Source organism: Prinia subflava, chromosome Z, assembly GCF_021018805.1.
Source record: "Prinia subflava isolate CZ2003 ecotype Zambia chromosome Z, Cam_Psub_1.2, whole genome shotgun sequence".
NCBI classification, from domain to species: domain Eukaryota; kingdom Metazoa; phylum Chordata; class Aves; order Passeriformes; family Cisticolidae; genus Prinia; species Prinia subflava.
The window spans coordinates 82,101,992-82,121,085 of NC_086283.1; the positions used below are offsets into that span (position 1 = coordinate 82,101,992).

Genomic DNA, 19,094 nt, shown 5'->3' on the forward strand with positions numbered 1-19,094 from the left:
TGCAGGCATGGAGGAGAGCTGAAGCAAAGCAACACAAGCCATAGTCACCATCCCTGGAGGTATTTAAAAGACATGTAAATATGGCTCTTAGGAACAGGGTTTAGTGGTGGACTTGGCAGTGTTAGGTTTACAGTTGGACTTGATGAGGTTTTTGTCCAACCTAAACGATTGATTTTATGATTCCATGGTCCTGAGGCATCTCTGGGGAGGCAGCATGAGAGTCATTGCAGTGGCTTCCTCTGTGCCAACAGCTTAAAAAAAGAAAGCCCAAGCAAAAAGCCAAGCTAAAATTAAAATGCCCAGGAAGCTCTCTACAACTGGGTGTTTCATCAGTTACTCTCCCAGTACTGCTGAGCCGATGTCTTCTTCCCTGCTTGGACAAGACATCTGCCAAGATCTCTTCCAGAGCTCCTCAGTCCAATCCTGCTCATGTCCCTGAGCTCTTGCAACACAACTTCAGGCTCTCATACTCCTCTGGCTCTCTCAGCATGCTGGCAAAAAGCAAATCTGTCCTGCTGTTTGAGCAGGAATGCTGTAGACTCAGTCCTTGGATGCCTGTGTTGATTCAGGAATGAGCTGTAGCTCTCCCTGGCTTGGGGACATCACCACCAGGAGGTTTACTGGGGCCAAGCCAGCATGGTCCTGCTTGTGCTGGAGGAAAGGGGTCCTGCAGGGTGCCAGCAGCCTGGTTGGGGTTGCAGCCAGCAGTTTTGCCCTGCTTGCCCCTGTGCTTCCACAGCAGCACTGTGCTCTTCACCTCACATAACCCCAGTGCCAGTGAGCTCAGACATTGTGTCCAGCCCCTTGCCTGGGTGCTGCAGAGAACAGCCCTCCAGAGGAGCAAGACTGGGCTAGTAAGAGATGCAGTCTTTGTGTTTCAAGCAAAATAAGATTTCTGTGGAATGTGTGTGTGCAGGTGCTATTGAGCAGCTAAAGCTGCTGTGGCCAGACATGACCCAAAATCTCTCCTAGCAGTGACCACAGGAAACACCATGCTTCTCTATGCCATGTCTGCTGTGCCATGGGCATCTGGCTGATGGAAGAAGTCTGTCTGGACAAGCTGTGTCTGCCCCCCCTTTCCTCTTTGTTTTGCTCAGGATGGCACATGGCTATGCCACAGTCCAGATTTTAATACTAGGGTGCATTTCTCTGCCCTGGAGCTTTGGATCTGAAGGGATGTTGGATATTTCACAAAGCAGCCTTGCTATAGACTCTCCCCAAGGCAAAAACAGAGTTGTGAGCAAAATCCTTGGGGGACTGAAGGGCAATGCAGCCCCTCAGACAAAAATAAGAAATGTTGTCAGCATTTGCCTGCAAAGCACAAACCGAACCTGGCATGAGTCAGCAGGACCTTCCTAAAGTATTTGGGGTTGTTTGCTCAGTGTATGAGAGTTTGGTTTTGATTTTGTGGGGTTGTTTTGGTTTTGTTCCGCATCATTGATTTTCTGCTTTTGTGGGTGGAGGCTGGGAATATGAGTGCTGAAAATCAGAGTGACACCAAGAGCTCCATCCCACAGTAACCGCAGCCTGGAGATTCAGAATAAGCAGAAACTGCTCCCAAATATGCCCATCTTAGCTAATTTCTCCAGCTTCCAGAGAGGAGCACTGGGGAGCACCTGAACCACAAGAATCTCCCATCTCCAGTCTCTCTCCCTTCTCTCTCTGATCTTTTCTGTCTGTCCCTGACATAGCACTATCTGTGGAAAAACACTGCTCAAGACCTCATTTGAACGGAGGCTCCAGATAAAAAGCACTCGTTCTGGCAATTCTTTAATAGAAGCTAAGATCCAACTGATTCCTGCAATCTCTCTCTGCAGGGAGCCAGGAGATTCTCCATGCAGAGAAAAATTTAGTAAAAAGAGAGTGAAAATTTCATTTTCCATTGTTGATCCAAGGTTTCCTGCATCTCAGAGTCTGCCTGGGTGGGACTGTGGTACGTGGAGGAGTGGGGCTTGGGTATGACAGCTCGGCTGAGCTTCCTGTCCAGGCGGCACTGGTGTCTCTGAGGGATAGTCCTGGGACAATGTTGCTCCTCTGCCATAGAGATTGAAGCCCCTCCTGCCCTGCTGTGCTTCCCCACAGTGCTGGTGTTGAAGGTGTGTGATGCTTATTAGTATGCTGTTCCTTGTGCTGGCTTTTATCACTGCTGGAGCAGATGGCTGGTCTTGGACTGCTGCCCTCCACTTGAAGAAAAACTGGTTGACATGGTGGGAGATGTGAGGACAGGTATGGTCTGCACAAAACATCCCACTTCAAGGCTCCAAGCAGGAACAGAGAATGGGCACCAGCTGGCAACTGCCCGTGCAGCAGCACTGCCCCACAATGGACGTGGCACTGGGGGCTGTTCCCAGTCAGGGTCACTGGTACAATCAATTCCTGTGGACTGTACCTGTCCCATGCTCTCCTGACACCATGCTCTTGCCTGTCCTTGGGACACAGAGGGATCATAGCACTCCAGTGTGTCCCAGGAGTGGACAGCACTGATTGTCTTGATGCTTTTGGGCACTAGTTTGAAGAGCTGTAAGGTGTGGTTTGAGAAGAGAGAACCCCACTTTGCTCCTGGAGCAGGAATCCCTCAGCCCCTGGAGCTGCAGGGTCACAGCCTCACTCCTGGGACTCTCAGGACCCTGCTGGTCTTCCTACATCTCCCTGCCCCAGTGGAAGCATGTCACCATGATCCACAGAAGAAAGAAATTACCTGTTCTGGGAGCCAGCTTGCCAGTCTGGAAGATTCTCAAACAGCCTGAGTCTTTTCATGGGCTGTTCCTTCCCAGACCATCCCAGCTACCCCTGTAGCTCCTAAACTCTGCATTACCCCCAGAAAAGTAGCTCTGATTTAATCTGGGCTGATGTTCCCTCCCAAAGAGCTGCTTTCTCCAGCTCCATGGATATGGAGAGCAGCTTTGGCCATTGCTTTTCCCACTGAGACACCTGTCATGGGTTAGCACTGGCCAGATGTTAGTGCACCCATGAATATATGTTTTTTCTCTAACAACTCCTGTGGGATGTGATCAGGAACAGAGCAGAGCAGGCTTAAACCTTGAAAACAAAAAAACCCACCAAAACTTTATTAATTACATAAGAACAGGGACAGAGATACTCTTAAACACACACAGAGACAGAAATAAAAACTTCTTAGAACATTTCTTCTCCCAGTTTTTACCTCCCCACCCATCACTTTTCACAGACCAACCTTTGGGTTTTAAATCAAACAATCACCACTCAAAAAAAACTAATCTTCAATTCAGCAAGGGAGAGAGGAGTCTCTCTCGCACCACAAACTGTTCTTCAGAAAACACGGGTTCACCCCTTATGTGTTTCCATGTCACCCATAGCACCGCCCAGAGAAGTCTGCTAAGGTGACACTCTCTTTTTCCTATGTCCAGCGCTCTCACCGCTGTCCAAAGGCTGAAAGCTGCATACAGGGCTCTTTTAAGGATACTTGCATGCCGAGCTCTCCCCTTTTTACCCAGGGGCCGGGGTTCCAGGAGCAGGTCTGCCCTGAGGGCAGAGGGCACCACCTCACCCTCCCCCTCTTTTCTCTGCTCGCTCCAACTCTTCAAGTGCCAGTCACTGTAGCAAAAGCAAGGGCAGCTGCATCCACCCAAAAAATGCAGTTTATGTTCAAAAGAGACTTAAGTTCAGTCCATGGCTGACATTATGCAAGAGAATTCCAGCTCAGAAGGCTACTCCTCTCATTCTTCCATCGGGTTCCTTCCAATCATGCTTTATCGTCTCGGTCCCAGGCCGCTTCCCTCTCTCCGAAAACCACCAGTCATGAGAATCAATGTCTAAGAAAAGTTTCTTTCTGCCAAGCAAGGGTTAACAGTTTCTTCTCGGCAGGGTGCAGGCTCAGGCACTCCCAGGCTCCGCAAACCCCCACGTGGCTGGGCAACTTCTCCCGGAGTTTGGGAGGGAGGAGGGGGGTGAGCACACACAGAAGGCACTTCCACAGTTTTCCACCCCTCCATCCTGGACGGGGCAGCTCAGTTCCAGTCCTGTCCCTTCTCTTCTTCCCCCCCTCCCCGGGGGGGCTCCGGCTTACCTGAGCCGACCACGTGTTTCCCCTCCCCCACCCAGCCTCGTGGCCGGGCAGGGGAAGGAGGCCTGACATGTCCCTCTGCTGAAACCAAGATCTGAAAAGAGGCCGAACCCCCTTGGGGTTCCTGCTTTTAACTCTTTGTGTCCTCAGAGGCGTGTCCAAACCTCCGAGTGACCAACCCAGGTGCCAGCAGAAAAGCTGATCACTGATTGGACTGCCCACATCCCCCTGGAAAAATTCACCCCCCCCCCCCAACCACGACAACACCTTTCCAATGGCATCCAGGGAAGATGGAGCAACCTCTAGCACATGTGTTGGAACCAGGAGCTCTGCAAGTCCACAGCTGCCTTCAGAGGCACACCTTCAACCAGAGGAGCTGGGAATTTTTGTGAGGACCATCCTTCCACCGTTTGCCCATCTCTTAGACCACAAGGGCAGGAGGGTCTGCGCTGCCACCCAGGGGTACAGCAGTGTTCACTGGGATGGCAGAGGCAGAATGATGAAGGAGCTCTGCTGTGGGTTGCTCCTTCCTCCAGCATATCCTCTTCCTTGGGTCTTCTTTATCAGAAGGGGAGGAGGTGGAGGAAGGAAAGTCGCAGTCCATGAGAGCCAAGAGTGAGTTTATTTCAGCTGGCCCCAGTCATCCCTGTGGCACTCATGGTCCAGGGGGGCAGTGCTAATTGCTCTATTGACAGTGGGGGTTTAAATTAGATTTAAGAAAGCTTTTCAAGCAGTGGGGATTCTGTCTCTGCAGATAAGGCTTTCTGATTGCATGTATGAAAGAGATGATAAAGTCCCTCTTTTCTCTCTCCCTCTTAGGCAGCAAAGAGGAGTTTAGTGCTGACAGGGCACTGTGAGGCCAGAAGGCTTTAAGGCTGTTAGCAAGCCTCTGACATTAAGTGACAACTATTTTTTCCTCTCCTTTCCCTCGCCTTGCTGCCAAGGAGGAGACAGCATGCAGTGCTTTCAGGTGGCCAAGCACTGCTGCCCATATGTGGTGCAATCCCTGGGAACCCGGGGCTGGAGGGTGTCCTGCCCACTTTGGTGCTTCACTGCTCATACCAGCATCACACCCTGCCCTTGGGGATGCAGCACAGGGTCCATCCACAGCCCCTGTCTGCAGCACAGGGTCCATCCACAGCCCCTGTCTGCAGCACAGGGTCCATCCACAGCCACTGTCTGCAGCACAGGGTCCATCCACAGCCACTGTCTGCAGCACAGGGTCCATCCACAGCCCCTGTCTGCAGCACAGGGTCCATCCACAGCCCCTGTCTGCAGCACAGGGTCCATCCACAGCCACTGTCTGCAGCACAGGGTCCATCCACAGCCCCTGTCTGCAGCACAGGGTCCATCCACAGCCTGTGAATGCAGCACAGGGTCCATGCACAGCCTGTGAATGCAGCACAGGATCCATCCACAGCCCGTGAATGCAGCACAGGGTCCATCCACAGCCCCTGTGTGCAGCACAGGGTGCATCCACAGCCTGTGAATGCAGCACAGGATCCATCCACAGCCCGTGAATGCAGCACAGGGTCCATCCACAGCCCCTGTGTGCAGCACAGGGTGCATCCACAGCCTGTGAATGCAGCAGAGGCTGCACCATAGCATTGACAGTCATGTGGGCAGTGCAGTCACACAGTGGTGCCTGCCGTGGGTGCCTGCAGGATAGGTGCTACAAAGCTCCTTTGGAAGGCTCAGGGCAAAGCTGGAGGGGAAGGAAACGACTAAACAGAGTTTGTTTTCCCCCAGTTCATGGCTTCAGAGCCAACCCCATAACAGCAGCTGTTGGGGAATTGTCTGATGGAGGACTTTGTCATGGAAACACTAGGTTCTGAAACTACCACTTTTCTTTTGAGGCAGCCACACACTTCTAGAATGAGGGGTTTATTTATTTATCATTGCTGCGAGCAGCCTTTGGCAGGTGAGAGTTGTGGTGGGAGACTGGGGTGCAGTCCACATCCCTCACTAGCCAGCGACAGCCCTGCCCTGGAGCTGCTGTTCACAGGTGCCTGTTGGTACTCCACTGCTAAAGCTTTGGAGATTGTACTAAGGGAGAGCTGGAAGGGATCCATCCCTTTGCCTACTCAAAAGAGGACACTGGGACTGTTAAGCAGAAGGTGGCATCCTGGATACATTTTTGCCTGGATACACAATCCCTTTCATTCCTTCTGTGCTCTCCCAGCACTGTCCTCACCCCATCACACCACAACAGCTAATGTCACACTGCCCCTTCAGTCCTGGTGCAGCTCAGGGAACACATGCCCGGAAACAAGTTTGGTTTAGACTGAGAGCTGCCGGAGGGGACTTTACTCATGTCTGTGTTGAGTTACCTTCTGCTAAGAATGACCATGACTGATGCCCTCACTATCCTTGGTGTAAAGGACAAGGCAGGGAAAGATCAACCCTTTGCTCTCTCCCCAGACAGGAAGCTGGGGACAGGGAGGATGACTCCAGAGCTGCTAGTCCACCACTTCATATGTTTCCTCTCCCTCTTTCTCCTCCCCAGGCTCCTCTTTCCTCTCTACCTCCAAGAAATTATTCATTACAGAGGGAAAATCTACCTTTTGCACAGAAGATTGAATTTCACACTGCGGGCTTTGCTGTGTAATGAATGTGGTTCCCCTCCATCACCTGTAAACTGCTCCCTGCTGGCATGAGGACATAGCTCAGGAACCTGCACACCTTATGAGCTGCTGCTCACTGGCCTGTATACCCGAATGCCAGGGTGCTGGCTTTTGCTAGAGGAACAGATAAGTGAGCAAATACAGCAACAGAAATTTGCATTGGAAGTATCTGCAGAAATTGTGAAGGCTCTGTTATGTGCTATGGGAAAAAAAAGTCAACACAGCTTTGGGCGAAACAGTCAAACAAAGCAAATACTGCATGGAAAATTGTAATTCAAGTGAGAAAAAGTTGGTTTCCTGGCTAGGTTTTTTGTCCTAAAATAGCTCTGCTCCTGCCTGGTCACAGGGCTCATCTCTAAAAAGAAATAAGGTTTTCCAGAGTGAGCACAGCCAAGTGGTGAATTCTGTGTGCTGTCACTAGAAGCCTCTGCCTGTATCCTGGCCATCCTACTGAGTCCTCAGGGATCTTACCTTATCTCTGCTCTCTTACTCCACCTGTGTCCCTTGAGGCTACCAGTGCTTTGAGACAGGAACCATTCCTTGCTCTGTAAGTGTTCTGATGCTGGCCTAGGCACATGGGCAGGAGCAGCAGCAATCATTTTAAGAGCTGGTGAGAGGAGGGAGGAGCAGCAGGGGGTGGGCAGCAGGTGGCTTTGTTCCCTGGAGGGCCGGGAGGTAGAGCATGGTGCTGGTGATGATATTTGCACTGAGCCAAGCTGACAGCAATGTCAAGGAGCTCTCACATTTTTCAAACAGCAGGCTGGCTGCTGGGAGGTCCTGTCCCGCCTCCTGTCATTGCCATTGTCCCCAGAAATGGGGTGGCTGCATTAGCTGGAGATACCTGGACTGTGGTGAAGGGGAGCACTGGCCACTGGTTCTTTGTCTGCTTCAATTCCTGGTGCCGCCCATCAGCTCCCAGGGCTGTACGAAGGGAATATTCAGGGGAAAGTAAATTCGAGTGTAGATAGGGAGAGTTGGCTCCTGGGTTGCAGGTTGTTTCCAGGCTGCTCAGGGCCTCCCGTGTCAGCAGTGCTCCAGGATGTGGCATTGCCACCTGCCTCAGGTTCCAACTCTCACCTACTCCCTGAGCTGCAGCACAGGTAGGGTGGCAGTGAGGGAGCCATGCTGTGGGCACAGAGGGGACACATGGAAAAGGCAGGGGAAGGCAGGCACGAGAGAAGCAGGAGGGAAGAAGAAGAATGAATGATAAGAAAGTTGTAATTAGCACTTAGCGCTCCTCACCCAGAGCTGTCAGAAGGTCACCTTCATTATCTCTGTTTTACAGACAGGAAACTGAGGCACGGGGGAGGCAGTGAGAGTGATTTGTTCAAGGTGACCCGTGAGGGCTGGCAGTGGAGTCTGGGACTTTCATGTCTGTGCTCTGCAGCACCAGCACATTGGGAATGGCTCTTGCTGCCAGACCTTCAAGCCCAAACCCAGCACTGAAAGATCAGTAATAAAGTAGTGAATCCCTTCTCTGCCCAACTCCAGGCTCGTCCTCTTCAGATCCACTATCTCCTCCAGCATCTCTGCCCCTGAGAGACATTTGAGACCAGGCTGGTCCAGCTGCACCCCAAAATCTGCTCATGAAATCCCACCCAGCCGCTCTTGTCTTCCCCTCCAGCCCTGCAATGGCTTGCTGTGAACCCGAGGCCATCTGGGCCCCTGCAACAGTCTCTGGATTTTTTTTCTCTTGCCAATAGAGCTCCCCCTTTATTTAGGTTTAAATGGATGCCATCTGGCTAATGAGCCCATACTCGTGTTCTAGATTAAAAGGCAATCCTGTGCACATTACTGATAGGATATTCGAGATTAGAGAGGTTTAAATGGTTTTTGAAGGTGCAATTTGCTTTTCATGCATGGTGCTATTTACCTCCTGGTGGGTGGGCCAGCATCCCCTGTTGCTGTCCCCAGCAGCTCCCTTCTGGCTCTAGTCTCCTCTACCAGCCCTGGCTGAGAGAAAATGAGAGATTGGGCATCTCCAGCCTGACAGGGCTTGTGCAGGGTATCCTTGTAGTTGTTGCTGCCATTTATATTCTTCTGGGGGGGCTTTTTGATGCACGCAGGATGTCTTCATCACCTGCTGTCTTAGTTGTCACCCCCTGCACACCTCCCTGCACCACAGCATCCCCTGGGACAAGGCACAGCTACACCAGGATGGAGTAGCCTCTGCCCCTCTCCCAGCCCAGAGAAGTGGGGGACAGTTGTGGCCCATCAAGATATTGATGGCACGTGGCTGAGGCTGAGGTCTGTGCTGAGGTCAACATCTTGCACATTCAAAGCACCAACTGCTGCTGTGAGCTATTTGGGTGTGCTCCCATCTCTTCAAAACCCCTCTGCAACCCATGTGCAGGTACTGTTGCCTCCTAGGATGATGATGTGTCTGCCAAGGAGAGCCCGGCACCAGGGATTGGCTTTCCCAAGGAAAATGTTGAAAATGAGATGGGGAAGATAGAGCATTTGTGCAAAGCGTATCATCACCTCCAGACACCTCCCATGGAAAGTGCCACAGGCTATCGAGTGATGAAGTGTGCGCCAGCAAAATGCCTCATTTTGCAGTGAATTTCCCCTTGGCTGCGATGGAGTTGGTTTTACAGTCATCTCTTTGCAGTCTCAGCACTGGGGGCAAACCCTGACTGCTCCTGCCTGTGTTTGCTTCCACAGATGGCTAGCCCTGTCCGGTCAGCCTGCTGCGTGGTGCTCGCCGCGGTGGTGGTGGTGTACGCCCAGAGGCACAGCCAGCAGGGTGAGTCCTTCACACCTCCCAGGCCCTGGGGTCCCGAAAAATGGGAATGCTTCTCCTCCAGCCTCTCTCCTGGGGGAATCTGGGTGCACCTTCCACGTGTGCCTGATACTATTTCTGTGCATGTTATCACTTCTCTCCATGACAAGTACCCAGTCCAGCCCATCACTGTGGGGTTTGGGCATCTCCCTCTGCTGATTCCCCTTGCCCTGCCCACAGCTCACTGTGTCCCAACTGCTTTGGACCCCTTTGCACACTCTTTTGTGGATGCTGTCCCAGGCAGCTCACCCATGAAGAGCTGAAAGGAAGCATCAGCCTGTCAGCTCCGAACTCCAATCACCCCTGACAGCTCCAGGACACCCTGTCCCATGACAATGATGGATGGTGTTTCATCCTGCTCTCACGTCCTTGCAGTGACTTAATCCCCACTGCCAGCACGTATCTGTGCCCACCACTAGTTCCCATCTCTCCAGGCTGGCAGAGGATTCAGGGCTTATTTTGGTGGTGGCTTTAGAGAGATTTCACTTCAGCATCACTGGTGGCGTTGGGAGCCGAAGGAGCTCCCCGTAATCCTGGGTCTAGGCAGGAGCAGGAAGATTATGAGGGCTGGTTGGGTTCTGGTGTGGAGTCCAGCTCTGCAAAAATAGGACAAGATGGGGAACCTCCAGAGTTAACTGCTTTTCCTGGCAACCTGTCTGTAGTTGCTTTTAGAGGATCTTAGAGGGGAATTTTTCTGATTAACTCCAGTAAAGACATCTCTACATCCTTGGACTCTGTGAAATTGAGAAGCCCAGCCAGAGTGCCCCACTGAGCTGCACTAAATCCATTTGGGTGGGTTTACACTGCCACAAGCTTCCAGATTGGACACAGAGCAGCCAGGGTTGGGCATCACATCCGAATTGCATGGGGACAGCCACTCTCTGGACACAGAAGGAGCTTGCTGGCTGGTGTTGCAGGAATGTCCCCAACCCCTTCCCAGGGTGCCTGCTCAAAGCATTTGGGTGCTGAGCTGCATGTTGCTTGTGGTGGTGTGATGCTTCCTGCAGAGAAGCAAAGCTGCTCACTCCTGCTGTGCTTGCAGGACCACATCCTGGGAAGTTTCAAAGCACCTGTCAATAGGACTGCCAGAGCATCCTTTGGATGCACTGTGCTGCTTCCTGCTGTGCAGTAGGAATGGTAGCCCAGACCTGTTGCATAGGGAGATGCACAAAACACAGAAGTGCCAGGTACTTCAGGGTTGCACACACTTGAATGGTGTTGTCTAGACAGGAACAAATGCTGCTTCTCACCAGTGAGCAGGACCACACATTTTGCCACTGGCAGCTGGTGCAGAGCTGCAGTGACTGTCACTTTCTGCTCTGTGATACAGCAGGATTCAGGGGTTTGGCAGCATAGCCTCCCATGTCCTTGTGTCCCTCCTGTTTCCCTTGCCTGCCTGTGTCTGGGAGGGAGGAGTCTGGGATACCAGCTCAAAACTGAAGCTGCTGAGGCTTGTGTGCATCAGCAAGTGCCTGAGTGGGGTGTGAGAAGTGACGCAGGGCCCTTCCCATTTGTAGCAGCTTCACTGGGGCTCTAAAAAAGAATACAAGGTCAGAAAATTAGTTACGAGACAGTGGGTCACCTTTAGGACTGTCCTCAGTCTGTTCCCCAGAGGCACTGCATATCCCTCCTGAGCACCTCCCTGAAACACCGACTATGCTCTGGGCAGGAGCTTTGGGGCAGCAGGTCTCCCACCCACCCCACCGTGCCCGGCTCGGAGAGGCTGCACACAGGCAGGTCAACACTGGAGACCCAAAGGTGGTGCTCTGTGCCCCCCACCCAGAGCTAATCCCTCACCAGCCGGGCTGGAAAAGCACAGCAGGAATGGGGTGAGAGGATAGATTCATCCGGGGAAGATGCTGGCATAGAGTCCATTTATCATGCACTTGAGGCACGTTCGACTTTAATAGCTCATGAAGCACTTTAAGAGATGCATTAGCACTGAATACTTGAGTGAGGAGGATGTGACAAGCTGTTAAGTGAGCATGAGCACGGTGGAGGGAGCCTGGCCACCCTCTCCTGGCTCTCATATGCACCCCGGTGATTATTGGAGCGTCCTGCAAAGTGCCACATGAATTAATAAAAGCAGCATCAAGCTTGGTGAAGGTGAGGCTGCTCATGTATTAACCCCACTGTTGCTCACCTTTAGTCCTTCTCCTTGGAGCTAGCAGAGCACATGGTGCATCTATCTGGGATGCAGAAGCCTGGGATGACCCCAGTGTTGGGGGAAGGGAGTGGGGGGGCTCAGAGGTCAGTGGATTTGGGGTTCCTGTGACATGAACCTTGGGGTGACAGAGCTCCCTTCCTTTGCATCGCTGGCAGGTTGCTCAGATTTCACATCCATCACACAGCTGGGGACTGCAACTTCCCACGGGGGTGGGCACTGGGTGGTGGGAGACCAGAGACATCCAGGATGCTCAGAGGCTGGCACTAATGTTCTGGCTCTGGCAATGGGTTTGGGGTGTCTTGCTGCAGGGAAGGGCAGAGGGCAATAGAAGAGGGTGTCCAGGACTGTCATCTTCAATGAATGAATAAGCAGCTTTGGATGGGGCTGCCAGATTGGGTCAGCCTGCCTGAGGAGATGTGCATTGCCCTGGACAGGCACAGGGCTGTCCCCATCTCCACAGATTGAGCTGGCATGGAGGGATTGACAGGACCTGCAGGAAGAATGGGAGAGTGCACATCAGGCAGAACAGGCTGAGGACTTGGGAGAGAAGGGGGGAGCTTTATGCTCTCCACAAAGAGTCTCAGAATGTTTTAAGTTGGAAGGGACATTAAAGATCATCAAGCTCCAATCCCCCTGCCATGGACAGCGACATCTTCACTAGACCAGTTTGCATAAAGTCCCATCCAATCTGGCGGTGAACACTTCCAGGGTTGGGACATGCCACAGCTTCTCTGGGCAACCTTCACCAGCACCTCACCATCTTCACAGTGAAGGATTTATTCTTATACCTAACCTAAATCTACTCTCTTTCAGTTTAAAGCCATTACCCCTTGTCCTGTCACTGCATGTCCTTGTGAGAAGTCCCTCCTCAGGTCTCTTGTAGCCCCTTTACATACTGGATGGTGCAATAAGGTCATCCCAGAGCCTTCTCTTCTCCAGGCTGAAGAATACCAAGTATCTCAGCCTTTTCTCATAGAAGAGGTGTTCTAGCCCTCTAATCAACCTCCCATTATTTTGGAGAGCTCTGTTTTCCTTCCTGTGTTTTGTTCTCCAGGTGGTGGTTGCTGGCAGTTTGTCAGAATGGAGGAAGGTGATGGGGAGAGCTGAGCAGGGCACTGATGCGATGCTGTCTGCTGTGACACTCACACCTTTGGTTGTCCAAGGCCTCCACTGTGTGAGAGCAGAGCTGGTAGGGGCCCCTGCAGTGTAGAGACCTCCTCTCTAGCAGGGCCTGGGTGCCTTCAAAGGTCTGTGACAAGTCACAGCATGAGCTTTGGGGTTTAACCCAGGCTCTTAAGTGGGAGGTGTGTACGTGGTGGAGATGCCTAATCACATTAGGCTACAAAGTGAACATACATGGGTGATTTCAGCTTTTTGTACTGAATGTTGTGACTGCCTGTTGCTGGACTTACCTGTTCTTATTAAACCGAATGCCTACAGCAGCCCTGAAAAGAGGGAGCTCTGCTTCCCCAGTCTCCTGCTGTCACCAAGGTGTCTTCCCCATCTATCAGCTCTGCCAGACTTAGGTCCACATCTGTCCCAGATTGAGATTTCTTTGCTTTTAAAAGAGGAGTAATTCTGCTTGATTGATCCTCACCTTGCTGAATTAACACATGTTTAAACAATAATTATGTTTTCACCAAGAGGAGGAGACAAAGAGATAAAAGGCTCTGGAAATGAATGCACTTCAGATGCCACATGCCAGGGTTAATTTATTGATAGGCAAAGAAGCTCCCATCTCCTCTCTTCCTCACCAACAAGAAGCAATTAGCCCCCATCATTCCTCAGCTGAAGAAAACAGATTTTGTTTCATTACTCTCCCTTCTTTCTTGCTCTCTTAAGCCCTGACACTAATCTTTTGCAGTCGGTTCTGCTGCAAAGCCTCCCTGAGGCTCCAGTTTGTACATGCCTTGTTAGAAGTGCTGCTGCAAAGACAAAGCCTGGACCAGTAAATAGCCTTCAAAATGCACAGCAAAGCCATGCAAATTGGCTTTTCAATGAGAAACCAACTGTAGATAGAAAAACTTCTCTCCTCTTCTAGAATTGCCCAGCCTTGTCTGTGTTGCATTTTTTGGCTGACAGGGATGTGACCAGTTCTTTTTGGACTCCGCTTCCTCCTGGCCCATGCCAGGGAGTGCTACCCACCTGGCATGCTTAAACTAGACACTTTGAATTTGGAGGTTTCTCTGGATTTGCTGTGTAGGAGATGGTTTGTGCATTCACATGTGTCTGTGTGTTTTATTTGTAGACATCTGTGTAGGTTTCAGTTGTTGTGGAAATGCAGTTGAGTTGAGGTGCCTGGATTCAAGAGGTGTGATGGAGTGCCTTTGTGCATCCAACCTGAGATGGCTCTGCAGGATTGCTATCTTCAAATATACATTCAAAAATATATTTGAAGTATCTCCTCTCCTCTCCTCTCCTCTCCTCTCCTCTCCTCTCCTCTCCTCTCCTCTCCTCTCCTCTCCTCTCCTCTCCTCTCCTCTCCTCTCCTCTCCTCTCCTCTCCTCTCCTCTCCTCTCCTCTCCTCTCCTCTCCTCTCCTCGAATCTCCTCTCCTCTCCTCGAATCTCCTCGAATCTCCTCTCCTCTCCTCTCCTCGAATCTCCTCTCCTCTCCTCTCCTCTCCTCTCCTCTCCTCTCCTCTCCTCTCCTCTCCTCTCCTCGAATCTCCTCTCCTCGAATCTCCTCTCCTCGAATCTCCTCTCCTCGAATCTCCTCTCCTCGAATCTCCTCTCCTCTCCTCGAATCTCCTCTCCTCTCCTCTCCTCTCCTCGAATCTCCTCTCCTCGAATCTCTTCTCCTCGAATCTCCTCGAATCTCCTCGAATCTCCTCGAATCTCCTCGAATCTCCTCGAATCTCCTCTCCAAACCTCTCCGAACCTCTCCGAACCTCTCTGAACCTATCCTCTCCTCTCCTTGAATCTCCTCTCCTCGAATCTCCTCTCCTCACAGTGTCCTTCAGTCATGCATTAAGTGACATGACAAACATCTGTCATTTGTTGTTTGTTTTTGCACACATTCCCCAGGGTGAGTTGTGTGTGCAACAGAGTGATTTGGAATTTCTGTAATTGCCAGGGCACAGGCAGTTGCTGGGGAAGGCGAGGTCAAAGGGACTGCCTGTGTGTGCAGAGTGGCTAGCTGAGAGCCTGGAGATGGTGCCTTCTTCCAGGCTCAGGTTGGGGCCACTCCAGGAAAAAGCTCTGTCTCATTACATAACACCTTCCTACCTCCCGTAACACCTCCTTTTGCCTCTGGCCAAGTTCTGCTCTCAGCACTGGCACTTTATCTCCAAGTGGCTCCTGACACTCCCAGGACACCGTCCTGCGTTCTGCGAGTCTGACCTACATTCCTCCCCTGGAGATGAATGGGCTTGTGTTTGGCTGCACAAACCACATGCTTTTGCCGAGGGAAGGCTCATATATTAACTGCTGTAGACTCCGTGTGTGATGGACTCATCCTTTCCATTATATACATCAGCCCTTGTGTCACTGGCAAACTTTGCCAGCAACAGTTTTATGTTGCCTTCAAGATAATTGATAAGACGAGTGATTAGCAATTGGCCAAGAACAGATCCCTGCGGGGCCACACTGGGAACACCCTCCTGCAATGATGATTCCCATTAACAATTAATTCCCCATTAGCAATTACATTTTTTAATCCTTCCTGTTATAACTCTGGATGCTCTCATTATCCAGCTGGCTGAATGTACCAGTCTCGCTCCAAACTGCAGCCCCATTCAGCAGAGCCTGCTTAAATCATTCTGAAGGCTGCCACTCAAGGACAGGCATCTGCTCTTTGCCTCCTCTGCCTTGCTCACAGCTAAGCTAGTCCAGGCTCGTGGCCGTCCACTGGGAACCAGCGTTGTCCCAGTGGGATTACTGCATCTGCTCGGGGAACAATCTGCTGGCCCATCCCGTGCTGGCCAGAGGTACAAACTGGCTGTAATTCAAGTTGCCCTCTGATGCCTTTCCAAGGAAGGTCCATCATCTCTACCCCTGAGCATTCATTACTGTGATGGTTTTCCCACTGCCTCCCCATCTTCCCTGCCAACCCCCAGCTGCAGGGAGGCAGAAGAGACAGCAGCCCCACCTGCAGGGACACTCCTGCTGCAACCTATTAGACTCTGGGGCACACTGTTAGGGTGCTTAAGAGCCCATCAAGTTGTGGAGTCCCCTTTGCTGCTCTGATCTTCTCTGCTGAAGGTGAGCCTGTCCAAGAAGAAGAACCCCAGACCCAAACAGGCACAAACATCTGCATGCTCCCCTTTCCATTTCTACCCCTCTCTCTGTCTATGAGCACCTGGCTTCATTTTTCTTTTTTTCCAGCACAAGATGCATCTCCCAAAAGCTTCTCTGTCTGCAAAATAAAAAAAAAAAAAAAAAACAGCAAAAATAGCCTAAGGTCCTGGAAAAACATTTTCTATTACTGGACATCCCCCTGAGCTCAAGTAGATTTCCTGCCCAGACACAGAGTGAATTACGACCAAGCTCTAGGCAGCTGACCTTGTGGTCAGCCAGAGCACAGGCTTGCTAATAAATGTGGTCATCCCCTACCACAAACAGCCTATTTTTAGTGCCTGTGCTTTCTTGCCCACTGCCTCATGACTCCAAAGGTTCCAGAGGGGAGCATCCTACAGGGGTCCAGCCAGCAATGCTTCACAGCTCTGTTGGGAGCATGCACATCCCAGGCTTGCTCCTCCCTCCTGGGAGCTGGGGAATCAGGAGGGTTCATTTCCACACATGTTGGTTAACTTTGCACTGCAGAAAGTCGCTGGTGCGTGGTGCAGTGTGGCCTGTCCTGCTGGGACACACTGCAGGAGCACGGCTTATGGCTGTCAGACAGCGACTGGAGAGATCACAGCTCTTACCTAGAGTCTGTGTTTGAAAAATAGCCGCAGGTCAGCAGAAGGATTGATGTCCCGTTGTGCTAAGTGCTGTCGGATGCAGGAGGTGGGATATTCTTGAAGTGCAAGGTGGGAAGAGAGGGGAAGGACAGGAAGAAAAATAGGGACTGGCACTTAGGTGAGAGGAAACACAGTTTGATGGTCAGGGCTTTGAAGTGTTGCTTTTTGCAAGTTACCAAAGTTTGTGGACGTTGCAAAGAAGCTGCTTGCTTTCCATGTGCAGTTCTGTCTGGAGTCACTGGAACTGAATTTGCCACCTTCTGAAAGCAGAAGTAGTTGTTTGAAATGGAGCTGATGAAGTTCTGGAGTAAAGTGGAGATCTGTCCCATGTGAGCCATCCAAGAGCTTGGAAGGAAACCCAGCTGGCAATATCTGTGATGCTAACAAAAAAGGGAACCCTTCCCAAAAATAGGTCCTGTATATTGATGCAGATCACAAATCTGTGAAAGAATCAAAGACAGAAAATAAAAAAGAAAACACAGATTTAGAGTGTGGCTCTATCAGGCTTTGTGCAAGCCTGTGATCCCACAAAACTGGTGAAAATAGTTCATATCTGTGGTGAGAAGAAACTGCCAGGAAGATCACAGTCTGCCAGGACTCATTAGTTCTGCCTGTGTTAAGGAAAAAACATGTCTCAGTAGTCTCTTAGGCTTCATTACACTTCAACAGGCAGAGAAGGAAAGGGATTTGTAGTCCACCCCGACATCTAGAGAAGCTTCAAGTGGGGGGTTACTGCTAACACAGCTGTACTATCACAATGAAATGCTGCCACAACCCGTGGGGCAGAGCAGGAGCTGCAGGGCTGTGGCTGTGCAGAGGGGGCAGCACTAAATGTTTGGATCATCTACATAAGCCAGAGAGTCCTTGCCAAAAAATCCTTGTTGAAACCCAGTGCTGAACAAGGCAGAGGCTTGTTGGGTAGCGGCTGGGAAGAAAGGTTTGGATTTCCTTCTAGGCATGGCAATGTCCTGCTGTATGAAGCAGGAGCATGGCTTCCTCTGCTGACACGTGGTAGAAAATAGACACATTGCCACAGCAGCTGGGAGCCCCTAAAGGCTAATAGAAGCCAAAATCTCATTTGCACAGATTTTCAGACCGTAGGAAGCTGAGATTTAGCCCAGAACAGAGGGAATAGCTTTGTTCTTTAAGTGAGAATTGACTGCTGAAGAAGGGCTGTGTCATGTCCTAGCACTGAGCTCCTTTTGGTGGGGGAGGAAGGAATCCTCATCCTTTCTTTACATTCTCAAAGGCTTCCAGAAAAGGAAGATAGCATAGAACTGTGACAGGTGGAGTGGAAACCTTTAATGCTTCAGGGATTTATCTTCAAATAGCCTCCAAAAACTCAGAAAGTTCTCACCTCAGAAGTTACACGTGGCCATCCCAGTGAACCAGACATTTCCAGAACAGCCACCCCATGTGTCCAAGAAAACTCGGACTGAATGTACCACTCATTATTTATCCCATTTGAAGAGTTTCCAGTGTCTGAAGTCCTGGATGCCCTGGGACTGCAAAGCCAATCTCCAGTCAGGCTCAAAGACCAAAATATGTCAGCCCTGGGAGCAGCTCTGGGCACCACTTGTAGGAGCCCACAACCTCAGCAGTGGGTGCTACAAATCATCCTCAGGACACGTCACAGTAGGTGTGTGTAGCAGAACCCAGGACCAAAAAGTCAGGAAAGCTGAGACATTCAGGTCCCACACACCCATCTGTAGTGCTGGGCATGGAATCACTTGCTGTCTTCAGCCCACCTGTGACACATCTCGGAACAAGCAAAGCCCTGGATAATGGGAACACAGATGACATTGAATACAAACACCATCATCTTAAAAAAGCATCATCAGCTTTCTCAGAGAGGATTTTCTGGGCTGGGAACAGAGCAAAGATACCATGAAGCATGTTCAGGAGAACAGATGCTGGGACACAACATCCACGAATTTCTATTATAGAAGTCCTTGGTGGGGTTTATTTCTTGGAGCGGACACTGTGCTTCTGTGGAAAAGGGAACACCAGACTCCTGATAGGCCAGGAGATGTTGAAGTGTAAAAAATATACAGAACAACTTGCAAGATGTGCAGCCTGTGCTTTGGATGGAAAGAGCATCTTTCAGGATAAGCGGTCTTGGGCAGCACTAAATGGGGTGGATCCATGCAGAGAAGCCAATATAATTGTGGCATATTAAAATGAGAAAGAGAAGAAGGATTGAGGAAGGGCTGTGGCAGGCTTGTTACAGAGGGGAAAAGTGATGTGTGTCACCTTGTAATGACTGCTCCAGGAAGGCCGATCAGGTGGAGAAGTGAAGTGAAACCACAAGGCAGCTGACAGTGATGGAGGCAGGAGAGGTTACAGCAGTATTAGTCCTGTATGATTGATCTCTGGGTATACAATTTGCTGGAAAAGACTGCTATCGAGGCTCAGTTGTTAGCAGGTGCTAATTGAAGCCCAGCAGTCTGGAGCCTCATTGTACTGCCTTCCCTTGATTAGAGCCATACTGGGGAGGCTGGTGTTGGGGAAAGGGATTTGTGGGTGTGATTCACAGCACGGGGATAAAACAGCCTTTATCTCTACTTAAAAGACAAG

At 50.9% G+C, this 19,094-nt stretch overlaps 1 protein-coding gene across 9 annotated transcripts in view; it reads left to right on the forward strand.

Annotated features, from left to right (window-relative positions):
• Positions 1 to 19,094, forward strand: part of CNTFR (ciliary neurotrophic factor receptor) — a 204,346-nt gene that overhangs the window by 109,534 nt on the left and 75,718 nt on the right. For all 9 annotated transcript variants that reach the window (XM_063423256.1, XM_063423258.1, XM_063423260.1 and 6 more), the window contains one exon: positions 9,331 to 9,412. In XM_063423256.1, coding sequence (XP_063279326.1) covers positions 9,331 to 9,412 — 82 coding nt within the window. The remainder of the gene's footprint in view (positions 1 to 9,330; positions 9,413 to 19,094) is intronic.